This window comes from Elephas maximus, chromosome 9 (genome assembly GCF_024166365.1).
Source record: "Elephas maximus indicus isolate mEleMax1 chromosome 9, mEleMax1 primary haplotype, whole genome shotgun sequence".
NCBI lineage: Eukaryota > Metazoa > Chordata > Mammalia > Proboscidea > Elephantidae > Elephas > Elephas maximus.
Window position 1 is genome coordinate 46,675,270 of NC_064827.1, and position 20,127 is coordinate 46,695,396.

Here is a 20,127-nt window from a genome sequence, read left to right on the forward strand (position 1 = left end):
CTCCGCGGGTGGTGGCCGAGGGGTGGCGCGAGTTTCCCAGTCGACGGGATTAGGTCGCCGCACGCCGGAAGTGGCGGCTGGAGCGGGAGCGCTGAGGTGTCGGCCGGCGGGGCAGGGGCCCGGAGCGGGGGGCGGGGGCGTTGGTCATGTTTCCCTTTGCGCCCCGTAGCCCCGGTGGGGACGAGGCGGCCGGAACCGGGGATGCGGAGCCGGCGCACCACCGAGGGCAGGAGGCAGCCGCCGGGCCACCCCCACCCTCGCCCGGGGTTGGCGCAGCCCCTCCCCAGCTGTCCGCCAGGACTCCTTGCCGCCGCGATGCCCCCTCGCCGCCCCCGTCCGTGCGCGCCAGAGAGCTCGGGCCGCCTGGAGCTCCGGAGCCCTCGGCCGCATCTGCCCAGGGGGAGCCGTCGCCGCCCTCGCCGCCGCGCCGGCGGCCGGGGCCGGACTGCAGGGCCGAGAGCCGGGGCCGGCAGGGCTTCAGCGCGGGCCTAGGCGGCCCCGGCGCCCGGCTGTTCGGGTGGCTGAGACAGCGCAGTCTGGGCCGCGGGCTCTTCGTGGATCCGGCGCGGGACAATTTCCGCACCATGACTAACCTCTATGGTTCCATCCACCCCGCGGACTCGGTGTACCTCAGCACCCGGACCCACGGTGCCGTCTTCAACCTCGAATACTCGCCCGACGGGTAAGTGCGGCTCCCGCCTCTTGCCTGCTCCGCGGCCGGCGGACGCAGCCCTGGGCTTGCTGCGGCGTTTGCCCTCACACCCCCTGCACCTTCTGAAGCGCTTCATTGCCATTCGCCCGTTGAAGCCCCCTTACGGCCCTTCGGAGTAGGCAGACCCGGGCCTCAGTTGCTCACCTTCAGCACCCCGCGGCTCTGAGAGGAGAAATGCCTAAAGCCACACAGCCGGTCTGTCAGAGCCAGACTAGAACTCGGGTTGACTGGTACACAGTGGGTGCTCTGTAAATACATTTTGAGTAAATGTCTATTCTTTTCCTATCACTTTAGGCTTGCGTCCCTCTCACCTAAACTTGTGTCAGGACCTCTTGTTAGGTGCCATAGGATAGCGACCCCATGTACAACAGAAAAAAACACTGCCCCGTCCCGCACCATCCTCACAGTCGTTGCTCTGTTTGAGCCCATTGTTGCAGCCAGTGTCAATCCATCTTGGTTGAGGGTCCTCCTCTTTTTCGCTGACCCTCTGCTTTACCAAGCATGATGTCCTTCTCCAGGGACTGATCTCTTCTGATAAGGTGTCCAAAGTATGTGAGACGAAGCCTCCCCGTCCTCGCTTCTAAGGAGCACTCTACCTATACGTCTGCTAAGATGGGCTTGTTCATTCTTCTGGCAGCCCATAATATATAGTTTTCTTCACCAACATCATAATTCAAAGACATTGATTCTTTGATCTTCCTTAGTCTCTGTCCAGTTTTCACATGCATATGAAATGATTGAATATATCATGGCTTGGGTCAGGTGCACCTTAGGCCTCAAGGTGACATCTTTGCTTTTTAACACTTTAAAGAAATCTTTTTCAGCATATTTGCCCAGTGCAGTCTGTCGTTTGATTCCTTGACTGCTGCTTCCATGGGCGTTGATCATGAATACAAGTAAATTGAAATCCTTTACAACTTCAATATTTTCTCCACGTATCTTGATGTTGCTTATTGATCCAGTTGTGAAGCTTTCTGTTTTCTTTATGTTGAGGTGTAATTCATACTTTGAAGTCTTTGGTCTCCATCAGTAAGTGCTTCAAGTCCTCTTCACTTTCAGCAAGCAAGATTGTGTCATCTGCATGTGGCAGATTGTTAATGAGCCTTCCTCCAGTCTGCATGCCACATTCTAATCCAAGAAGTTGGACTGTATGAAGAAGAACATGGTGTGAGACAATATAGTTAATATAATTCTAACCCCATTAAGGCCTTTGATTGCTAGTCATTTGATTAGTTCATTCATTCATTCTCTCATTCAGCAAATATTAGTTGAGGACTTGATATATTCCAAATTCAGGGGTAATAGTAGTGAGCAAAACCGGCTAATAATGGCATTGCTTTCATGGAGCTTAGGACCTCTGGGTTCAACTAGATGTTAGGTAACCATACATAAGAATGCATAATATATATTTTCAAATTGAGATAAAGGGTTTGAAGGAAACTGTTGTAGACTAGGGTGTTCCAGGTTTCATTCTAGGGTAAATCCCTAAAATGAGTCAAAGTTTGTTAAGATTGGAAACCCCAGTGGCATAGTGGTTAAGAGTTATTGCTGCTAACCAAAAGGTCGGCGGTTTCAGTCTACCAGGTGCTCCTTGGAAACCCTGTGGAGAGTTCTGCTCTGTCCTATAGGGTTGCTGTGATTTGGAATCAACTTTATGGCAATGGGTTTTTTTTTTTTTTTAATTGTTAAATTGCCCACTATAAGATTTATACCAGTTCTCTTTCTTATCAGCCATATATGAAAGTACTTGTCTCCTCATGGAGTCCTAGTGGCTTAAGAGCTCGGCTGCTGACCGAAAGGTTGGTAGATTGAATCTACCAGCTGTTCGTTGGAAACCCTATGGGGCAGTTCTACTCTGTCCTATGGGATCGCTATGAGTCGGAATTGACAGGACCATGACGGGTTTGTCTCCTCATACCCTTGCCAACAACTGTATATTGTCATTCTTTTTCATCTATGTCAAGGTAACAGGTGAAAATAGCTCCATGTTTTAATTTTTTACTATTCTTACTGCATCTAAGAATATGTCCAACATTTGTATAATACTTAAAGTAATTTTACTGTTAAATGACATATCAATGTTAAATGAGATAATTTCCATATCTTTCAGTTACGTATGGGTTAAATCAGCTTAGAAGGAATTCTTAATACAGAGAAGGAGAGGTGACACAACGGTGAGAATTAATATTAGGAATTTAATAGAGACCAGAATAGAAGGAGTTTGGCATTAATTAAAAAATGAAAGATTCCACAGACTTGAAGGTTATTTCCAAAGAATTCCAAAGATGTTATAAGTGATAGCAACATTGTCCAAATAAGTGTATCACCTCCTAAAATGACTTTTTGAAAAAGGAAATTTGATAATGTTCATAAATTAGATAGTAATATGTGAGACTTCCTCAAGCCATCCTCTGTGATAACACATTGAGAGCACAGCAGTAGAGAAACTTGTGTATTGGAAATTAAAAGTGAAAAAAATTATTCAGAATGAAGACCAGAGAGACACAGAGATTGAAAATATGAAGGAGGTTTGGTGACATGGAGCATGGAGAAGAAATGTCCACCATATATTTAGTCAGTGTTTTTGAAGAAAATGAGAAAGAATGGGGGAAAAAAAAAAACATCTGAAGAGATAATAGCCAAGAACTTTCTCGAATTGAAGAATGGCACCCGGCCATGATTTAAGCTGAACAAACCTAAGCAGGAATCCTCCCTACACGTATTATAGTGAAACTGCAAGACAATGAACATAAAGAGAAGATTTTAAAAACAGATAGGGAAAAGAGACCTTCAAAGGAGAGAGTGACAGTCAATTTGTCATCAATAACAGTGTAAATAAGGAGACAGTGGTAATTATTTTCAATATGCTGGAGGAAAAATTGTCAGTCTAGATGTCTATACCCAGCAAAGATGGGTTCTTCAGTCTTTTCAAGAACAAAGATGAAGTAAAGACATATTTAGACAAGTAAAGCTGAGTGAGTTTACCACCAGACCTTCAATAAAGGAATTCTACGTTCGGAGAGAAGGAATGTATTTTCAAATGGAAGGTCGGAGATTCTAGAAGAAATGAAGAGCAAAGAAACTGGTAACTATGTGTGTAAAACTAAATCTAATATTGTTTTGTGAGATTAACAAAAATGGAATTATGATAGAAGATAATAGCATATAAATTATGAGGGGATGTTCTAAACTCCTGGGTTTTCAGAGGAGAATTATGATATATTAACTTTAGACTTTAATACATTGAGCAGCATGTTGTATTCTTTCACCATACCTATTTAATCTGTATGCTGAACAAATAATAAGAGAAGCTGGACTATATGAAGAAGAACGGGGCATCAGGATTGGAGGAAGACTCATTAACAACCTGCGTTATGCAGATGACACAACCTTGCTTGCTGAAAGTGAAGAGGACTTGAAGCACTTACTAATGAAGATCAAAGACCACAGCCTTCACTATGGATTACACCTCAACATAAAGAAAACAGAAATCCTCACAACTGGACCAATGAGTAAGATCATGATAAATGGAGAAAAGATTGAAGTTGTCAAGGATTTCATTTTACTTGGATCCACAATCAACAGCCATGGAAGCAGCCGTCAAGAAATCAAAAGATGGATTGCATTGGGCAAATCTGCTGCAAAGGACCTCTTCAAACTGTTGAAGACAAAAGATGTCACCCTGAAGACTAAGGTGCGCCTGACCTAAGCCATGGTATTTTCAATCTCATCCTTTGCATGTGAAAGCTGGACAATGAATAAGGAAGACCGAAGAAGAGTTGATGCCTTTGAATTGTGGTGTTGGCGAAGAATATTGAATATGCCATGGACTGCCAAAAGAACGAACAAATCTGTCTTAGAAAAAGTACAACCAGAATGCTCCTTAGAAGCAAGGGTGGCGAGACTGCGTCTTACATACTTTTTACATGTGCTCAGGAGGGATGAGACCCTGGAGAAGGACATCATGCTTGGCAGAGTACAGGGTCAGTGGAAAAGAGGAAGACCCTCAACGAGGTGGATTGACACAGTGGCTGCAACAATGAGCTCAAGCATAACAACGATTGTAAGGATGGCGCAGGACCAGGCAGTGTTTGGTTCTGTTGTGCGTAGGGTCGCTATGGGTTGGAACCAACTGGACACCTAACAACAACAACAAGCATATTACAGTTTCCAGGGTAGCCACGGAAAGGCAAAGAGTATGTAATTTCCAGCCTAGTAGAGAAAAAAATATGGAATGAGAAAAAATTCCTAAAAAGGGAAAGAAAAAAACAAATAGAAAAGGTAAAATAAATAGGAAGCATGAAGAATGGCTGAAAATAAATCTAAATATTATTAATTATAATAAATGTAAAAGTACTAAATGTTCTAGTTAAAGGACAAAAATTGTTACAGGGAAAAAATTAAAAGGATGGAGAAAAGGTATATCAAACACAAACATCAAACAACAAAAGAAAGCTGGTGAGTCATATTAATATCAGACAAATAGGCTTCAAGGCAAAAAAATTTACTAGAGTTACAGGGTCACTTTATAATGATAAAATCTCAGGTCTTCTGGAAGGTAAAACAGTTCTGAACTTGAAAGAGTCTTTTAGATTTAAAGTATATACATTAAAATAACTTCAAGGAGGAAACAGACAAATTTATCATCATAAAGATTTTTAATACACATCTCAGTGCACCTCAGTTACTCAGGCAGACAGAAACATCAGAAAGATACACAAAATAGGAACAACTCCACTTAACATCTTGCTCTAAAGGGCATGTATAGAATACCGCATTGAGAGATATTCAGCTTATACACGCTGGTTCAGTTGTACCAGTTGTTAAACTATTGGTATATGTCCGTAGTGGTTGCATAGTTACTAGATCATGGTTACTTGAGTGTGTTCCCTTTGGGCTGTTTCACTGTGCTGTGTACTCACGATTTGTGCAGTTTTCTTGTATTTTATACTTCAATTTAAAAGTTTAAGAAATAGAATGTTAATATATTAGAGGAAAGCATCATAGGATCATCTCAATAAATGCTGCTGCTGTTTGCTGTGGAGTCAATTCTGACTTACGGTGACCCTATAGGACAGAATAGAACTGCCCCATAGGGTTTCCTAGGCTGTAATCTTTTTTTTTTTTTTAATTTTTCTTTTTAAAATTTTTATTATGCTTTAAGCAAAAGTTTACAAATCAAGTCAGTCTCTCACACAAAAACCTATATACACCTTGCTGCATACTCCCAATTGCTTTCCCCCTAATGAGACAGCCTGCTCCCTCCCTCCATTCTTCCTTTTCGTGTACATTTCACCAGCTTCTAACCCCCTCTACCTTCTCATCTCCCCTCCAGGCAGGAGATGCCAACATAGTCTCAAGTGACCACCTGATCCAAGAAGCTCACTCTTTACCAGCATTGTCCAACCCATTGTCCAGTCCAATCCCTGTTGGAAGAGTTAGCTTTGGCAATGGTTCCTGTCCTGGGCCAACAGAAGGTCTGGGGCCATGACCACCAGTGTCCTTCCAGTCTCAGTCAGATCATTAAGTCTGGTCTTTTTACGAGAATTTGGGGTCTGCATCCCACTGCTCTCCTGCTCCCTCAGGGATTCTCTGTTGTGTTCCCTGTCAGGGCAGTCATCGATTGTCGTAGGCTGTAATCTTTATGGGAGCAGATCCCCTAGAATGCTGGTGGGTTCTAACTGCCAACCTTTTGGTTAACAGCTGATTGCTTAACTATTGCACCACCAGGGCTCCTTCAGTAAATGCTAGAAAGCATTTTATACAGTTTAATATCTATTCATTTAAAAAAAAAAAAAAAAGCAAACTTGGAATAGAAGAGAACTTCCTTAATCCAGTAATAATTATTGTTAGTGCTGTTGAGTTGATTTTCAACTCATCGTAACCCCATATGACAGAATAGAACTGCCCCTTAGGGTTTTCTAGGCTGTAATTTTTATGGGAACAGATTGCCAGATCTTTCTCCTGTGGAGTGGCTGGGTGACTTCAAATTGTTGACCTTTCATTTAGCAGCCGAGCACTTAACTGTTGAGCCACCAGGGCTCTAATCCAGTCCAATAATAGGTATCTACCCAAAAAACCTACAGCAAATGTTGTACTTAATGGCGAAATGTTGAAAGTTTCTTGAAGATCAGGAATAAGATGAGTGCCTGCTATCAATATTTTTATTTGACATTGTACTGAAAGTCCTAGCTAGTGCAGCAAAGAAAAGGAGGAAAAAAAGAACTAAGCAACTGTTTGCAGATAATGGTTGTTGACAAAGAAAACCTAAAATAATCTACAGAAAAACTATTAAAATATCAAGATTGGTAGGTAATATTAAAAAAACCAGTTGTATTTCTATACACAAGCAACAAAGCAAAATTTTAAAAAGGACATTTATGATAGCATCAAAAAAAAAAAAAATCAAGTACCCAAGAATAAATCTTAACAAAACATAAGCAGTGTCATATGGAGAAAATTATAAAACTTTATTGAGAGAATTAGAAAAGGCTTAAATAGAGAGAGACCCTGTTTGTGGACTGGAAAATTCCATGTTATGAAGATGTCAATACTGTACAAACTTTTGTTTAGATTTAATGCAATCTCAAGAGCTGGATTTATGTGTATATTTAACTTTGTAAGTTGATTCTAAATGTATAAATGTTTATTAAAATAAACTTTGCACTAGGCAAGGCCTGAAATGAGAGAAAACTAAAAAAACATCAAGAAAAAGATTGTTTGACTCTATCAAACTGGTATGGTAGGATATGTGCCAGACCTTTTTCAGTACATTTTAAAGATACTGGTAAAGAAATAATTTTGTTGTATATGATCTTTTTTTTTTCCTCTGAGTAGCCTCATGTTTTTCTGCAGCTAGCTTTTTTCATTTAAAAATATGTTTTGGAGTTCTTTCATATGCATATAAAGCTACCCCTTTCTTTTTAACTGCTGCCTGATATCCCAAAGTATGAGTGTACCATCATTGCCTATATAATCAATCCTTCCCCCCTTCTGTGTACATTTAGGTTACTTTCAATTTTTTCCTTCTTCCAGTGAAGCAAGTGCTTTTATGCTTATTTTTAATTTTAAGTGATTATTTGTGTAGTTAGATATTAAATAAATATTTCTGTAGGTATATGCACAATTAAAATTTTAATAGATAGTTCAAAGGTGCTCTCCAAAGATGATCTGTACCAATTTATACTTCACTATAATGTATGAAACTCTCTATGAGGCAGTTCTGCTCTGTCCTGTAGGGTCGCTATGAGCCAGAATTGACTTGACAGGGTGGGTTTTTTTGGTGTATAATGTATGAAGGGAGCCCTGATGGCGCAGTGATTAAGAGCTACAGCATGCTACAGCTGCTGACCAAAAGGTCAGCAGTTCGAATCTACCAACTGCTTCTTGGAAACCTTATGGAGCAGTTCTGCTCTGTCCTGTAGAGTCACTATGAGTCAGAATCGACTCTTTTTTTCTTTTTTTTTAATGTATGAAAAGAGTCCTGGTGGTGCAGTGGATAAATCTCTCAGCTGCCAACCAAAAGGCCAGCAGTTAGAACCCACCAGCCACTCTGAGGGAGAAAGATGTAACAGTCTGCTTTCATGAAGATTTACAGGTTTGGAAACCCTGTGGGGCAATTCTGCTTTGTCCTGCAGGATCTCTAAAAGTCAGAACCGACAAGATGGCAGTAGGTTTGGTTTGGGTGTAATGTATGACCATACCATTTTCTACTGCTCTTGCCAGCAGTGGATGGTATCAATCTTTTAATTATTTGCTACTAACATGGACACAAAAGTTACTCATTTATTACTTGTGTAATTATAAATAAATGAGTATTGATAACCTGAGAGTACAAGAAAACTAAAGAGAAATGTGTTGCTTGCTTTCAGGTCAGTGCTGACAGTTGCTTGTGAACAAACTGAAGTTCTGCTTTTTGACCCTATATCTTCAAAGCACATAAAAACACTTTCTGAAGCTCATGAAGACTGTGTAAATAATATCAGGTTAGTATTGTAATGATAAATAAAGTGAACTTTATTAGTTTGGCCCCAAATATTCTGCTTTGGAAGTTAGTGAAAATTTGTAATACCTTGTCTTCCAGTGCTGTATGATCCACAATTGTGAATCCTGTCCCTTGTTAAACATATCCTTTTAATTCCAAACTCACTATTAGCCATTTTGGATTGAAATACTTTTTTTACTTCCATATGATTTTACCTTTTCTCTTTGAATGTCAGGGTCATCATTATGAACCTCAACCATTTATTATGCTAGTCCTGTCATATTTTGGGGCTAATGAGCTGTGTAGAATTACGACAGACCCATTGCTTAGCATCTCTCATACCCTTTCCCCCACCCCACCCCCCCAAAATCTAGACTATTGATGGAGAAAAACACATATGCACAGAGAAATTCTTTATAGAATTGCTGGAAGCTCTGTAAATTCTCAGTAATATGGGAAGTTAATAATAAACAGCTTGGTGGATTAATAGGCAGTCATTAAAATGATAATCATAGAGACTAAATATCAACATAGACAAATACTTGCAATAATATAGATTGAAATTGTGATAAAAATTATATAAATATGAAATTCAGCAGAAGAAAAGGTTAGAAGGAAATATTGAAAAATGCTAATAGTGGTTGAGTTAGAATGGATGGATTATGAGTAATTTTCTACTTTCTAAATTTTATGTAATATGTAACTTTTATAATTGTTACTTTTAATGTTTTAAAAAAGTAGAAATTACACCTAGTCAGAGTGACATACTGAGTTTTAATGTAATCCCTGTGTTTTAAATACATAGAACAATAGATTTAATTAAATAGCACAAAGGATACAGTCTGGCTCTGAAACAACATAAACATCATTGTGGGCCAGAAATGGAACACAGACACAAAATTATAAATAGGACTGAAACCACACACCTACTGTGTTTTCAGTCTGGAAGCAGACACTGGCATCTAGTAATTTATCCCCTGTCAGGTAAAGTGCTGAAGTGCTTCATGTGAGGTAGGAGCCAGAGCCAGAGTTACAGGTTGAAACCAGAGGCATGATTGGAATGTCTGCCCCGTTTGTGAAAGGCTGAAGAAAAATAAAAGCTATTCACTACCTGGGCCATAGGTTTTAGTAGATAAAGACACAGCCTCATGACCAAGAGTATAATTAAGCCACTCATTGAGTCAGTGACTGAATCTGTGATATCTCCAATATTGTCATGAAACCAGAGCCCTAAAATGTCATTATAAGGCCTTGTTCTGGAGTGGGAGGCCTGGAAGGCCAAGTGAAGGCAACTATAAAACCATTAAACAGGAGGAAAGGAAAAACAAAAAATGTTTTAAAACCTTCCTACTCAAAGTGAGGCTATAACCAAAATCCCAAAACTTGTGAAGAAATTTAATAATCATAACAGAATCAACAACCAGAATAGACCCCTTCTCTGGATGAAGTTAATTTTATGGAGTAGTCAGACAAAGACTTAATTTTTTAAAATAAATTATTGTATTTATTTTTTTTTTGACTAGGTAATACATGCACGTGGTACAAAATTCAAAAGGTACAAAAGGGTAAACAGTGAAAAGTAAGTCTATCTCCCACCTCTGTCTCCTAGCCACCCAGCTCCCCTCCCCAAAGGCAGCCACTGTTACCAATTTCTTGCTGTCCTTTCTGAGACAGTTTATGCATGTATGAGCACACACACACACACATTTTTATATAAATGGTAGCATCCTACACAGAGTATTTTGCCTTTTTCACTTAATAAAATATATTAACGATTGTTCACTTGGAACGATTTTATTCTTTTTAATGGCTACATGGTATTCTGTTGATTGGAAGAGACCTTTAAACATTTTTTAGGATGATTGAATAAATAACGGATAACTTCCGTTTAAAGAGAGCTCAAAATTATGAAACAAAAGACATGATACAAGAACAGGTTAATGTGGCAAAGAACAAAGTAGAATTTTTAGAAATTAGATGGGATAAATTTACCCTTTACACCATTGAAGAGAGATTTAGTGGGTTGAAAGACAGTACTAAAAATTTACCCTTGGGAAAGAGGGGGAATGAGGGGAATTATTGCTTAGGAAACATTGAGTTTTTGTTCATGGGAATGGAGAATTTGGCAGCGAATACTGGTGGTTGTACAACCTGATTGATGTAATTAATTTCACTGAATTGTATGTGTGACCAGTGTAATATTAGCAAACGGTGTGTTATCTATAATTTCACAGTAACAGAAGGTCACCCAGAATGCTGAGAAAGGATAAAAATAAAAAAGCGTAGTTAAAAGACAAGGATTAATTGGAAGACATAATGGCTGAGAGTTTTTAGCATTAAAGAAGGACCTGAGTCCTCAAATCAAAAGGGAGTTCTAGGGTGTCAGCCAAGTTAAGTAAAGGTAAATACACATCCAGAGAAGTTGTTGTGATATACTAGAATATCCGTGATAATGAGGAAATCTTAAAAGCTCCATATCAGGGAGGTCAGTTCTCTCCAAATCAGTATATACATTAAGTGCCATTTCAATCAAAATACCAACAGAGCTTCTTATAAAACTTGAAAAGCTGATTTAAAAATTCTTATTGGATAGCCAAGTACCAAGAATAGCTGAGACAATTTTGAAGGAAAATTAAGACGGTGGGAGTTCTTACCGTTCCAGGTGTCAATTGTAGTCTTGGGACAGGGATAGAATAAGTGGCCAATGGAATGGAATAGAGCTCCTGGTAACAGACTCATGCCCACATGAAAATTTAATATACAGGAGCAGTGGCATTACAGATCAGCAGGGAAAGGGTCAGCTGTTCAATAAATGGAAAAGAGAATTTGTTATATATATGGGAAAAGTAAAATTAGATCTCTGCCTCATACCATAATTTAAAAGACTTCTAACTAGATTAAAAACCTAATTATGATAGCAAACCTTTAAAGCTTCTAAACCTTTAGAAGAAAACATAGAATATATTTGTGTTCTAAGTGTGAGAAAGGCTTTTTTAAGATACAAAAAACAAATGATTAAGGATTGTTAAATTCAGCTGCAATAAAATTTAAATTTCAGTGTAACCAAAGACAACAGTGTGAAAAGATAAGCTATAGGCTAGTGAGAGAAGATATTTTCAGTGCACATAACCAAGAAAGAATTAGTATTCAGAATATATAAGGTAGCCCCATAGCAAAATGGAGCCCTGGTGATGTAGTGGTTAAGAGTTCAGCTGTAAACCAAAAGGCTGGCAGTTCAAATCCATCAGCTGCTTCCTGGAAACCCTGTAGGGAAGTTCTGCTCTGTCCCATAGGGTCACTATGAGTCGTAACTGACTGGACAGCACCTAACAATAACAACAGCATAGCAAAATAGGCAAAGATTCACATAAGAGAAACTACAGTGGACAATAAATACAGAAAGACTTTCAACCTTACTAGTTATGGAAATACAAGTAAAAATATCAATGAAGAAATAATAAGTGTTGGAAAAGATGTTGAGAAATAGGAACTCTTTGATATTATTGATGGCCTATAAATTGATAAAATTACTTTGAATAACAATTTAGCAATATCTGGTAAAGTTGAAGACCAACATATTTTTAAAGAAATTAATGCACATGTGAACAAAGAGATATATAAATAAATGTTCATTATAGCATTGCTAGTAATAGTGAGAAGTTGGAAACAACTTGAACGTCCACCAAGAGGAAAACAGATAAATAATGGTATACTTATACAATGGAATACTGTACAGTTGTTAAAATAAATGAACCAGAAGCATCAGCATCTGAGATACATCCCAGTAATTTAAGGTTGAGTCAGAAAAGCAAGTTGTCGAATAATCTATACCGTGTGATACCATTTAGGTAAAGCTTAAAAACATACAAATATAAGCTTGATGAAGGCAGGTGTTTGTCTGTTTTGTTCTCTGCTGTATCCTTAGCACCTCGAACTATGCCGCACACGTAGTGAGTGCTTGTTAAATATTTACTGGATAAATTGTATGCAAAACAATATTATAAAATTGTTTATGGATACATACATATGAATTCATGGTGATTAGAAACTTTCATGGGGAATGAAAACAACTTTTGGATAGTGGTTCCCTCTGGAGACGGAGGGAGAGAGGGAGGGGAATGGATTGGGGAGGGGTATACAGGATATATTTTTGTTATGTACAATAAAAATCTAAAAGATAAAATGTTAAAATTTAATAAAGCTGGGTGGAGGTATCACAGATATTTGTTACATTTTTCATAATATTCTGTATGTTTCAAATATTTTACAGTTTAAGAAGTTATCTCAAGAAGAAAAGATTTGGGTTGTTTGCCTCTTCTCAAAATGATTTTTTACTAATCTGCTGTTAGAATTTATGTTCTTTATCTATGTCAACTCTCATTTGCTGCTATTGGTGTGCCTGCAATAGCATCCCACACCTACAGATTTGAACCTGCTTCTTCTGATCTGTTGGTTAGAAAAACAGATTTTGAAGCTTATTTGGAAATAAGTGAATCTGAGGGGTCCTCTAATACGTGAACTTCAGTGTACATTACTTAATAATGAAAAACTAAAGCCAAACCCACTGCCGTTGAGTCAATTCCGACTCATGGTGACCCTATAGGACAGAGTAGAACTGCCCCTAGGGTTTCTAAAGAGTGGCTGGTGGATTCAAACTGCCAACCTTTTGTTCAGCACCCAAGCTCTTAACCACTATGCCACCAGGCTCCTTAATAATAATACTAACTTCCATTTTTTGAGTGTTTACCATGCGCCAAACCTACTGTGAAGCACTTTTCGTACGTTATACTGTTTAATCCTCACAATACCCCTATGTGAGACAGATATTTTACCCCTTTTAAAGAATGAAGAAACTGCAACTCAGATAAAAAAAAAACTTGCCCGGTGCTGGTAATAGAGAACCCAGGGTTGAGAACGGAGAGTGTTGACATGTCATGGGGTTGTTAACCAATACCATACAACAATGTGTGTACTGTTTGATGAGAAACTAGTTTGTTCTATAAATCTTCATCTAAAGTTCAATTAAAAAAAAAAAAAAACTTGCCCAAAGTATTATATCTAATGACTGATGGAGCTGGAATTCATACTCAGTCCCATTAGACTAGACAGCCTCACTGTTCAGTTCAGAGATGTAGCTGTGCATTTTCTGATTTTGTTCCAGATAGTTGTTTTGTACTTACTTGGTAATGTTTTCTAGTTCATTTCTTAATTTTGTGGTTTGCTTATCTTGTAAAATAAAACACTGATAGTTGTGGAGAATATTTGCTCTTAATTCATACTTTGGGAAAGTAAGGAGAGAAGTCCGTAATTTAATTTCTTAAGCCCATTGCATAGGTTTACTTCTCATTCAGGAGGATGTGAATTTAAGAGTCCAGTTAGCATTCAAGTCCTCCAATAATGAGATTGCCAATTATGATGACCTTGAGACCATCGTAACGTAAGAGTATTTACTTAATGATAAAACCCTTAAAAAAATTAGTACCTCTTAAATATCCCAGAATCTGTCTTCCTCCCACTGTCTCTGTTGGTCTCTTGCTGATTGTTGTATTTGAAAGAATATAGTGCAAATGCAGTGCTTATCAGTGACAACATGAAATTTCTTCTGCAAAGGATGTAAAATTTCCCAAATTCTGAAAGTGATGCTAGAGAACTGGCCACATTCATACAAAATCATTGACAAATGAGAATCTGACAGAGTTAGACTAGTTCCCAGTTAGAGAAAAGAAAATGACAGGAATGACGATAATATGGGGGCACTTCAAAGAATTCTTTGAATATCTCAGAGGACTATGGAAGGCCCTTGGGAAAACTGATGAAGTCCTTGAATATTTATACAGAAGTGACCTCTTTTTTTTTGTAGTATAAAATACAAATGTGAAGTAAGGATGTCATATTTCTGCTATTTTAATTTCATTGGAAAATTTATGCAAAATACAAAGAAATGTGATTCATTCTTGCTTTAAGAATTTGCATATAGTTAAATAAATGAAAAAATTAATTTTTGTGATTTTTTACTTTAATTTTTTTTAAGATAAAGACTTAACACTTTCATTTCTACGATGAAAAGTTAATATGTGTTTTAAGAGAATTTGCTTTCAGTTGCTTTTATCCTCTGCCAGTTATCCTCGGATAATTTATCAATTAATCCAGATGTCAATTTATCTAGAACTGTTGTAGTCATGAGTTGGGGTTCGATGGGGACATTTGGAGAGATTTCGGTATGCGTGGAGTGTCTCCAGTTTATTAGGGACTGTAGGTTATCGATATTTTGTAATTACTAACTTACTAGGCTAGATTGAGTTTTAATTTGAGAAGATTGGCCAAATCTCCAAAGATTTGTCTAATATGTCACATTCTCTCTGTCTGCTTACTTTCGGATAAAAATTGTTGTAGGTACTTTAACTGATCTAGTGTACATCCGTAATTTTCTAAAATTTATCTACTCTCTTTACCAGTGATTCTTCAGTACCAAAATTTTTAACACGCAATACTTTGAGGCAAAATGAAAAAACTAAAGTTAAAATATTGAATTTTTCACTAAACTTATTCAATTTAAAACCATTAATTTTTATTCCCTGATTATTCTCTCTGTATTTTTGGTATTAAAACATGCTATAAGGGAAAAATAAAATTGATAATATAAGGATTAAATTTTTGATATACTAGAAAAATCTATAAACCACATTGAAAGACACATATTTGGGGAAGATACATGCAACATACTGTATTTGAAAAACTGAGATATAATATATTCTTAATACAGAAAGAGATCTTACATTTCAATCAAGTAAAATCAGTAAATGATGTGAACAGCAATTCACCAAAAAAAAAAGTAATCTGCCAATAATTCTGAAAAAAAGCTCACTTTTACGAAAAATAAAAGTTTCAACTTAAAGTAGGTATTTTTTCCTAACACTTGGCAGAAATTTTTTTTTAAAATCTGTGTGGAATTGTTTGGGGAAATGGACAGTCACCTAACTGCTGGTAAAATTATATATTGATATGTCCTTTTGGAGGACAATTTGGTTTTCGGTATTGAAAGGCCTTACAATTTTTAAAATCCCTTTTTACTTGGCAGTACATTTTTCTAGGAATATACTTAGGGAAATAAATAGGGATATAGTCAATATTAGCCTATAAGGATGTTTATCATAGTGCTTTTTAATAATAGCAAAAAATTGGAAGCGAGCTAAACATCCAGCAATCATGTTTTTCTAAAAAAAAGATTACAGCTCATCCAGGCAGTGAGCACTATTCAGTCATTAAAAATGATATTGCAGATAAAGCTTTAATGACATGGCAAAATATTTATAAAATTAGGTTTAAAATACAGAAATGAGACTAAACGTCAATACCAGTAGTTATTTTTGGTGGTGGATTTTTTTATTTATTTAAAAGTCTGTTCAATGAAAATGTATTACATAATTTAAAAAGTTATTGGGAATCACTGTAGAATAAATCTGTGTCTGTACTTACCCACACACAGCACTGCTAACTGCTACTCTTTCCTGGAATACAACATATCTCTATATGCCTTTGTACTTTTGCTTATCCCTCAGCCACCTGGAGAGTTCCTGCTGGTCTTTCAAATTCAGTTCAGATGACACTATCATAGAGTCTTTTGTAATCTTGCTCTTTTCTTTGCTTATCCCATACAATGATTTTGTGTAACTATGTATTTACAGTGTCTTCTCCACTAGGCAATGAAGTATCTCATTCATTGATTTAATAAATATTTGTTTTTTTTTTATGTATTATGTGCCAGGCACTCTCCTGGGTATAGCAGATCTAACCTCGAACTAGGCAGACAGATTCTCCTTCCTTCAGAGAGTTTATAGCCTTGTAAAGTTATGTTAAGTATTATGGTAGATATCTGGCGTGCTTTGGGAGCTTAGGGGATTGGTACATCTACTCCAGGCTGGGTAGAGAGGGAACACTGCCTGGAGTTGCCATCTGAGCTGAATGTTAAAAAGAAAGGAAGAATTAGCCAGATCGCAGGGCAGGGGGAAGAGGGCCTCAGGTGGAAGAAACAACCCATACAAAGGCCTTGAAAGTTAAAAACATGGTAAGTCAGGAAGGTCATTATAACATTTGTGGATATTGGTTTGATTTCTGGTGAAAAAGAATTATGTATGATTTTGTCATGGAAGTGGCTCCAGAATTCACTTCTGCAAGAGATTAGATGTTCTATGTCATAACATGTTAGCAAAAGCATCCTAGTGTTGAATTAAGACAGAAATTCAAGTGTGATTGTTATTTTTTTAAGTATTTGTATAAATATATTCTCATGTGAGATTTTCAAAGAGCAAACTGAAGTCTCTGTTACAATTAAAACAAAGAGTTTTATTGGAGGAATAAATAAAACAATCTGGATCAGGCAGCGCTTAGGGAGAATTCACCAAAGTACTCTGGAGAGAGGGATTTGTCATAAAGTTTAAGCACAAAAAATTGAGGAACCTAGAAGGAAAAATTTTGATTGGTTAGCATTTGCAAAATAATGCTTTAACAGACACCAGACAATTACGAGATCCCTTAAGCATTGTTTTACTAATCGTAAAGCTTGAGTCAGCTAACGTCTTGTTAATGTATGGATATTTTGGGGGCCAGCTAGAGTAAGTATTCTTCCTGGGAGCATGCTGTGAGAGGAAGGGAGGGTAGGGGAGCCCACAGACTTCTTGAAGTGTTCTGGCTCAGTGACTTTTGAGATTCAGCTCAGAATGAGCAGGGAACAATACAAATTGGAGTCTAGCCTACATCTTTCACAGATGCTTCTTCTTATGCCAGTCACCTATATATTTGGGGCTTCTTCACAGGATTGAGAGATTAATGTAAAATAATAGAAAGCCTGAATCATAGAGTATTTAATTAAGTCCATCACTTAATATTGACTGGTCCTAATAAAATATTGCTAAGTGACATTATTTGGGTAATACCTCTAGGATTAATAGCAATTTGAACAGCAATCTTCGTATGTAAACTTGTTCTGAATAGAAAATTCATTACTTGCAGCAGAGTAAACATTTCTATAATTTTTTAACCCTTTACATTTAACATTTCCCCCTCAGCATTCAAATCTTCAAAATCTTCCCCATCTCCTATTCAGTTATCTCTCGCCTTTTGTGTTTTTTATAGATCATGAAGCTCTTTTCTTTCCCTCTAGCCCTGTTCTCCATGTACCCACCCCTGTTTCCAGTTCCAAAACAAAATCAATAGTGTAAAGCAAATGGATCAAATTGCATCATGGCCCTCATTAAATCATGGTACCCTGTGATTATGTGAATTTTATTTACTCCTTATTGTATATCAGAATCACTGGTTTTATATAATCAGTTTGTAGTAGTTTTCTCTTTTTTGTTTTCTTGATTAGGCAATTTAGAGACTTTCTCAAATCAAGTTTTCTTTAATAAAAGATTAAGTGAACCAGTTTTTCTTTTCTCCTTTTGTAGATTTCTTGATAATCGGCTGTTTGCTACCTGCTCTGATGACACTACTATAGCACTGTGGGATCTGAGAAAATTGAACACCAAAGTATGCACTTTACATGGCCACACTAGCTGGGTGAAGAACATCGAATATGATACTAACACAAGACTCTTAGTAACATCAGGATTTGATGGAAATGTCATTATTTGGGACACTAACAGGTTTGTGAACAGGAGATCAAGTTAGGGTTGTAACAAAGAAAAATTGATTTAAAGATGGTGAACAAATTCTGTGTTCTCTCCTAGCATTCATATCTTTTTAGGTGAAAGAAATTGGCGTTGGGAAAAACAATTGAAGAGTGATTCCATCTTTTGTTACCTACACTTATTTATATTTTGCTGATAAAAATTTTGGAGACAATTATATGAATGGAAAAGAGACCAAGTAGTATACTTCAGGATGAAAATTGGTTTATAAAATGAATTTCCTGAATTTAAGGGATTTAATGAAAAATATCTTATTTCCTTTGTGAAACTGAAATGTTTTTCACTCTTTGGTCTTTACTTCTAAATCTGTTTTTAAGTTTTGCGCTTTGTTTTCATGCATTAAAAGAGTAGTTCTCAATTGGGGTGGTACTGATCCCTAGGGGATGTTTGGAAATAAATGTGTGGGGAAGTTTTGGTTGTCAATAAAAAGGGGAAAGAGGAGCCATCTGCTGGCATTTAGTGGGCAGGGACCAGAATTTCTAAGCATTTTGCAATGCACAAGACAGTGTGCACAGTGAACTAATTGTCGCACCTGAAATGCCGGTGACACCTCTGTTCAGAAACATTTCAGTAAAATATGTCCTTATAGAGAAAGTGTTTGAAGAGTTCACATTTGAGAAATAATGAAAACATACTTGTTTCTAGCTATGATGAAGTAATACCCCAGGATCAGTCCTGAAAGATTCTTTTCAGAAGTCATATGTAAAAAGAAAGGGAATATCCTTAAAGATTCCTAGCTATGCTTATTGTTTAAGAGGATAGAACTGTTGAAGCTAGTTATGACCATGCTACCTAAACTTAACAAAGAGAATATTAGGAGGAAAAATGAAAGTCCAGTCTGTAATATGAATATAGATGTAAATATTCTAAAGAAAATAGGAAATTGAATCCTGCAAAATATTAGTCCACATCTCATGATTAAGTTGGGCTTATTCAAGGAATGAAAAGATGGTTTATAAAAAAATCTATTAATATAATTGATTACATTAACAGATTAAATGGATAAATCCATATGATTATTTAAATTTGGGATAAAAAGCATTGAATAGAATTAAATATTCAGTCATAATTAAAAATAAACAAAAGCAAGGACCTTATTACCAACCTTACAGAAATGAAAAGGATTATGGGGAATACTATAAATAATTTTTTGCCGACAATTTAGATGAAATAAACAAATACCTAGACACAGATTATTGAAACTAACTCAAGAGTAAATAGAAAATCTGTAGACCTTCAGAGCTATAGCAAGTAAAGAAATTGAATTGGTAGTTTAGAAATCTTCCCACAGTGAAAAGCCCAGGCCCAGATGGCTTCAGTGGTGAATTCTTCTAAACACAGACAGAATTAATGTTACCTGATTAGGGTCTGTGCCCTGGAGCAGTTGAGCCAATGAAACGTACTCCAAGTCAGAAAGAGTGAGAAAGTTTATTAAGGAGATGCATACATCACTGGGGACTTGGCAGCAACACAGGTTGTCTCTATGGAGTCCCAAAGAGCAATTTTACATTAGAGCTTATATAGAATCTTACAAGGGTTACAAGTGTCTTTTCAAGTCCCCTGCCAGACACTTCTTTATTGGGCTAAAGATATATATATATCAGATACCTGGGCTCCAAATTTTCTGTGGGGTTGTAAGCCACAGGTAGTCCGGACAGCACAAAAGGTTATTTGCATCAGTTTAAAACAAAGACCAAAGTCATTAACATTTGGTCAAAACAAAGTCATTAACAGAGGTATGT

The 20,127-nt window shown here is 37.3% G+C and overlaps 1 protein-coding gene across 1 annotated transcript in view; it reads left to right on the top strand.

The window, feature by feature from the left end:
- Nucleotides 1-71: 71 nt before the first annotated feature.
- The window catches only part of DCAF10 (DDB1 and CUL4 associated factor 10), a 39,478-nt gene continuing 19,422 nt past the window's right edge, over nt 72-20,127 (top strand). Inside the window, exons 1-3 of the mRNA XM_049895823.1 lie at nt 72-682; nt 8,584-8,697; nt 18,143-18,340. Of these exons, the coding sequence (XP_049751780.1) occupies nt 147-682; nt 8,584-8,697; nt 18,143-18,340 (848 nt within the window). The 5' untranslated portion in view covers nt 72-146. The remainder of the gene's footprint in view (nt 683-8,583; nt 8,698-18,142; nt 18,341-20,127) is intronic.